Raw genomic sequence first — 6,653 nt, forward strand, 5'->3', positions numbered from 1 at the left:
GAAATAATTATAGGTCAATTAGGGGGTACACAGCGTGACCCTAAAGTTTACTATGTATGCCTATGCGAAATAAAGTGTTCTGAGAAGCTTAAAAGCTGCACAACCCTGGCCAGCCTTCTCTCTGATCGAGCATTCAGTACCCTGTGACGACCACAAGTCTGACGTTGAGACCCGGTTTTTTGCTTGATTGTCCATTCTTTGTACACATTAACAACTGCTGCTCTAGAACACTCCACAAGTGCAGCCGTTTTGCTGATACTCGTTCCGACACATCTCGCACCCAAAATCATTCCACGTTGAAATTCAGTCAAATCACTTTTCTTTCCCATATCTGAGCAATATAACTGATGACTCACTTGTCCAGCATTCCCGTGTTATAGTTATCTTGCCCTCTCGCGGCAGCGCTGTGACGCAATAACTCATTTGCATAAAACTCTGAGGTGGTCATAATAATTTGGTCACTCAGTGTATATTTAAAATATTTAGAAGCTGGAAACAAATAGTGTAAACAATGCACAACTTTAATAATGTTAAAAAAAATTTTCCTATAAGTAATTGTTTCGTATTAAACTATATATAAAATAAGTAATTGTTTTCACATATTTTTTTGCATTTTATGTATACGTCGATATATCTATAGATTGAAAATAATACTTATTTATAAGGAATTAAAAGCTGTTTACAGTTTTTACCTGTATGTGTTTTTTCAGATGTTTAGAATTTTTAAATATAATTTACATCTATTTAAATTTAATTCACATGAAATAAATATTTTTCTTATTTTTCGTTTTTGCGGGAATTAGAAAAGAAATTTAAAAACAGACATGAATTTTCCAGTTAAATTATCAATTTGAATAAAATAAAACAGTTTTTATTCTATTTATTTACTTTTATGTCAGTGGAGTTAAATATAAAATTGGTTGATGCCATTAGCAGAAACTATTAGTAGAGCTAAAATCTGAAGTGTACGTAAGAAACTTCAAAAATTAAGTTTTTTTATTTAACTAATCAGAAACTATAATTTTAGAACTGTAACTACGTCGAAATCATTTGGCTGGCAGCAATACGCGTAGTAACAACACCCGTAGGTAGTAGCAGTTCGACATGCAGTTTTTTTTATTTATAAATTTATCTTAATTTATTTTAAAATTTTTTTTCCTCAGGAGTTTTGCTCTGAAGCACAACATAATATTTTCCATTAAATACTTTTAGAAGTTTTTCATTATCGCTCACAAAATTATGTGTTTTTTTCTTCCCTTTCATTTTTAATTTCAATCAGAAGGCTTTTTTTGCCCGTCCAAACCCTACTTACATATTAAGACTTAGTGGTAAAACATCACTGATTTGCTTAAATTCATAACACTACACACTAAAAGTTTGACAAAAGAAGCAATTTATGTATAACTTCCTTTATAAAATGTGAGAGGAAAAAAAAGAATAAATAAAATAGATATCAGCTATGCATTTTAAAGAGGCAAAAGATTATTATAAGTAGTTCACGTTTTTTTCTTTTGTTTTGTTTTACAGCTGAAACTGTCTTTGGGAAAGCAATTGAACAATTATCATACCAAGTACCATTTCCATTTAGGTGTGACTGCAAAGGCATGGGATGTGATTGTAATGGAAATCTCACAATCCCTTTTGTTGGATGGTCAGAAAACAGTAAGTTGATTAATATTTAAATGGTCAGGGTCAGCACCTACGTTCCAATTTATATTAGTTTATGTCCCAGACCAGGGATCCGCCGTTCAATTCAATAATAATACGAATTCCATATATCTAGAGCAATCAACAAGTTCCTTCAATGTATGTTAAGCAAGACTTAATAGAACAATGTCCAGTATGGGATTATAAATGAAGACGGAATGCATTGGTGTATATTCCCCAAACATTATGTGAAATGGGTAGCTGTGTCATTGTGTTGAAACAACCAAAACAATTAGTTTAAACTATTTCATACATCATAGATGGAAAACAACATTTAAACGCAGGTTAATATAACTTTTGACTAGATTTTATTTTATTTTAATTTAAAGATTTAGTAGTTGAAGCCAGTTCTTCACGCAGGATGGAAAAAAAACCCTAATAAATAAATAAATAAATAAATAACTACTGTCATTTACGGTAACATATACATTAAATGTATTTTGCCTCCCCAAACACTTTGAAATAAAGTTCTTTAAAGTCAGTATGTTTAACGAAGTTTTTTTTCACATATTTATATTATTTTTTATTGCAGAATTAATTTCTTATAGACGTAGAATATTTCTAATATGAGATTTTTAAAAATGTAATTTAATCCAAGCAAAAATAATGATTTTGAAAGATTGGTAGTTGTTGTAGTTCATTTACGTCGCACTAGAGCTGCACAATGGGCTATTGGCGACGGTCTGGGAAGTATCCTTGAGGATGATCCCAAGACATGCCATCACAATTTTGATCCTTTGCAGAGGGGATGGCACCCTCGCTTCGGTAGCCCGACGTCCTACACTCGAAGTCGACCACTTTACGGTAGAACAATTAACGACGACCAATACCACACACCCTCGGTTCCTACGCAGACTGATCCAAGCGGTCACCCACCCGGATTGAAATAATTCGAAAGAAGTGGTTATTAAATGAAAATGACAAATCGATATCAGTCATCGACTCATCACCTACCGTCCACTGGCTACTAACTAAAAAATCTAAATTTTCAGGTCTAATATCAACTCCTGAAAGTCGAAGTTTATCACAACCGAGCAATTTTCTCCGGTACTTTGTTTTTTTTGAGGGACAGTAAAAAACTCTTTCCATAGTGTCTATATTAAAACCACCCTGTATTGATGGTGTTTTAATAGGTACCAAATGTACCAATATAATACATTGCACCTATATTATTATCTTTGGTACCCATCGAAACTGCCCAACAGCAGTTTTGTCTATTACCAATCTTAATTAAGCATCATTAGCGTCAATAATATTTGGACGATTTCATACGTTTTTCCTAAGGGACCATTTTTTATTAATTTTTGTTTATAGGGTACATAGTTAATTTTTTTAAAATTTAAATTAGTTACTTACTAATACTAAAATTAAGTAACCGTCATTGGTGGTAAAAATTGTGTGGTGGTACCAATTATCTGTTAATTTTGCTTTTTTTGTTCATAGATTATTTTATTTTGGGTTAGCCGAGCGTAAGTAAATTCAACTATCCTTTTCAATTTTCTTTAAAAAATTTTATTATTTTATTTATTTTTGCGAATGCCCATTTTTCTACGAGTTTAAAAAAATAAAGAAAATAGTAAAAAAAGTTGGTTGAGGATTAAATGCTTCGGTGTTTTTTCCGCTTGTGCCCTATACTAACCGATAAATACCGGTTTTGGGTTCAATTAGAACAGATTAACAAAATTAATTAGTCATCATCATCATTGGCGTCAATAATAGTTTGGCGATGTTTTACGTTTCTCCAAAGCGAATTAGTACCGTTTCTTTTTTAATTTAGTTATTTGATTGCATAGCTTTTTTTTACTTTAATTAATAATTATTACTGAAATTAATTAAGACCTGGCGTCAGTATTTGTATGGCGATTTTTTGCCTTTCACCTATGCAACTTTGCTTCCATTTTTTTTTTCTAGCATCCCTCCTGATCAATCTAATTGGAATATTTGAGCGAATTTTTAAGGAGACTAAAATTTTTCCTTTTATCCACTGTCTAAATTTCACGAAGCTAGAATAAACGGTTCAAGAGCTATTAGAGGGACAGTCAAACACACGGACACACAAACTCTACATTTTGTTATTAAGCCAATAATAACCAGGGGAATGACAATCTTTATTAATTGTTTAATACAGTGAGATATACTTTCCTTAACTATGATAAACTTTCTGTTTTTTTTTTATTAATGTGTTTTACATAAGATCTAATTGTAAATTTATTCACGTGTTTGTGTCATTAGTTAATTCTACAAGTGCTTACTTCTAAGATTGTGTAATTTTGAATTTAAATACTTCGCTATGAATACTATGAGTTCAAGCTTTTTCTTTTAATATAGAGAGTGAAGAAAACAAGAAAAAGAATAAGAAAATGAATTAGTGAATCTGATTATAAAAATAAAAGTAGTTGAGGGTGATTCTGTTTTATGTCATTTGTACAGTATATATGTCACGTTATGCATATTTGAACAATATGTGCTTAGTGATTTTAGTAACACTATCTTTGCGATTTTAACAGTTAAACGTTTTCAAAATGATTCAACGTTTTGTTTACTATGAAATTGTATTAGTTTTGCGAATGGCCTTTTTAATGATTTGTGTTACTTTGTTTTACAGTTCATTTGAATCTTACATACTTTGGAAGTAACACAGAGTTACTTCTTTTTGTGGAAATTGCCGGTATAAAATTATTCAACAACTCCATATCTTGTAAGTTAGAAGTTTTATTCTTTCATTAATTATTCACCATTAATATTATAAATTTGTTGTTTTATCTCAACTGTTAGACACAAATGTTAGGCAAAATAAATTAAATGTAAGAGATTTTTTGTAAAATATGTATAGAATTTAAAAATATGTAGAATAAGAGAATAGAATAATAGAGGCGAAGAAGAGAAGATATGATTAGTTATTATTACCCTCAGACTGCAAATGTTACGGGAAAAGACCAATATTAGTAAATGTCAACATTCTCTGTTGAACATCAAATGTGTCGGGAATCTGGTCGAGTTACATTAAAAAGACGGATAATTTGGTTGCATATTTCAGTTTTTGCTTGCAAATTATGAATGTTACTCTAAAAGGCTGAAATCAGTAAATATCGAGATTCCTCAATGAAGGATGACACATACTAAATGTGTTGGTGAAATAAAGATTATTTGGTTACACTATTTTGTTTTAGCTTCAGAATACAAATGTTACGGAGAAAATCTAAAATTGAAAAATGTCAACATTCTTCGGTAAATGTCAACATTCAGTCAAATGTATCTGTGAAAGACTGGATATTTGGTTAAATTTTTTTTCACTACTTTATTTAGCATATTATAAATATCTCTGTAAAAGATCAAAATAAGCAAATCACAGTAAATGCTGGTACATACTAAATATCTCAATTTAAGATGGAGTATTTGGTTATAATCTTTTGTTTTAGTTTGAAAATTGTAAATGTTATTAAAAAAATAAAATCAGTGAATGTCAACATTCTGTAGTAAAGGGAGTTGCATACTACCAAATATATCGGAAAAGGCGAAGTGTTTGTTTACATTACCGCGAAAGATCAAAACTAGTAAAGGTCAGTACATACTGAATATGAGCATAATGCCGATTATTCCTACCTTTTAAATTAAATTCTTTCGTTTTAGGCTGCCAATTATATGTGTAACAGAGAAAGGCGCACATAAATATGCCGCACAAGATCGATTATTCTTATGTTCTAAATTAAATTCTTTCGTTTTAGACTGCAGATTTTATATATATGAAACAGGGAACGGGGCATATGAAATATGCTGCACAAGACCGATTATTCTTATGTTCTGAATTAAATTCTTTCATATTAGACTGCAGATTATATATATATGAAACAGGTAACGGCGCATATGAAGTATGCTGCACAAGACCGATTATTCTTAGGTTCTGAATTAAAATATTTCGTATTAAGCTGCAGATTTTATCTTTAACAGGGAACGGCGCAATACGAAATGTACTGCACAAGACCCATTATTCTTATGCTCTAAATTAAATTCTTTCGTTTTAGGCTGCCAATTACGTATGTAACAGGGAACGGTCCGTATGAAGTACAAGACCGATTATTCATATGTTCTAAATTAAATTCTTTCTTATCAGACTGCAGATTTTATATGTAGCACGGTACAGCGCATATGAAATATGCTGCACAAGACCGATCATTCTTACGTTCTAAATTAAAATCTTTCGTTTTAGGCTGCAATTATATATGTAACAGGGATCGGCGCAAATGAAATATGCTTTTCACAGTAAATTATAAACACAAAAGGACTGGCAATTTGTATAATTCAGTATTGCTTCCTAGACTATTGTGCCATTTTGGATAATGAGTGAAATACAATATAAGAAATAAATTTTTATTTTATTTCAGTGAGAAATCCGCCCCAGATCTGCCTTTCTTCTCCCGTTCCACCAGGGTTTGGCCTACTTTTTGATTTCTGCATCGGCCTCTTCGATATTCAATCTCACCTGGAAAGCATTCACGCTTGTTTGAAAGTTTCGCCGAGGATATTAAAATTCCATGTCTTTCATTTGAATATTGGTTGTATAAATATTCAACCGCAACTCGACGTGGGATTTGGTGATACGAAATATCCTACTGATTAAGTATAATGACGTAATTTTATTTTTTAATAAAAATAATACAGACTTTCATTGACTTTTTATTATGTCTCGTTTTAGAGAGAATTTGAAATAAACGTTGTTAAAGCCTAATGCAAGAATGGTTTGTTTGGCAAAATGAAACTAGAGTTGAGTCGTCTGATTTCTAACTGATTTCATAAGTACTAGGAGGCTCCGCCCCCTGCTCGCTAACGCTCGCCAACCCCCGAGAATTGCTACGCAATCCTATGTGGTTCACGCCGTGAACCATGGCTCGCTGCGCTCGCTCGCCAATGAACACAATGTTCTAGCACAAAGACATAATATATTATCA

At 31.6% G+C, this 6,653-nt stretch overlaps 1 protein-coding gene across 1 annotated transcript in view; it reads left to right on the forward strand.

Moving 5' to 3' along the window:
- Positions 1-6,371, forward strand: part of LOC107438566 (uncharacterized) — a 14,221-nt gene extending 7,850 nt beyond the window's left edge. Inside the window, exons 3-5 of the mRNA XM_016050881.3 lie at positions 1,528-1,662; positions 4,313-4,405; positions 6,090-6,371. Coding sequence (XP_015906367.1) covers positions 1,528-1,662; positions 4,313-4,405; positions 6,090-6,325 — 464 coding nt within the window. The 3' untranslated portion in view covers positions 6,326-6,371. The remainder of the gene's footprint in view (positions 1-1,527; positions 1,663-4,312; positions 4,406-6,089) is intronic.
- Positions 6,372-6,653: the final 282 nt, after the last annotated feature.

The sequence above is a fragment of the Parasteatoda tepidariorum genome, chromosome 3 (genome assembly GCF_043381705.1).
Source record: "Parasteatoda tepidariorum isolate YZ-2023 chromosome 3, CAS_Ptep_4.0, whole genome shotgun sequence".
Taxonomy (NCBI): Eukaryota; Metazoa; Arthropoda; class Arachnida; order Araneae; family Theridiidae; genus Parasteatoda; species Parasteatoda tepidariorum.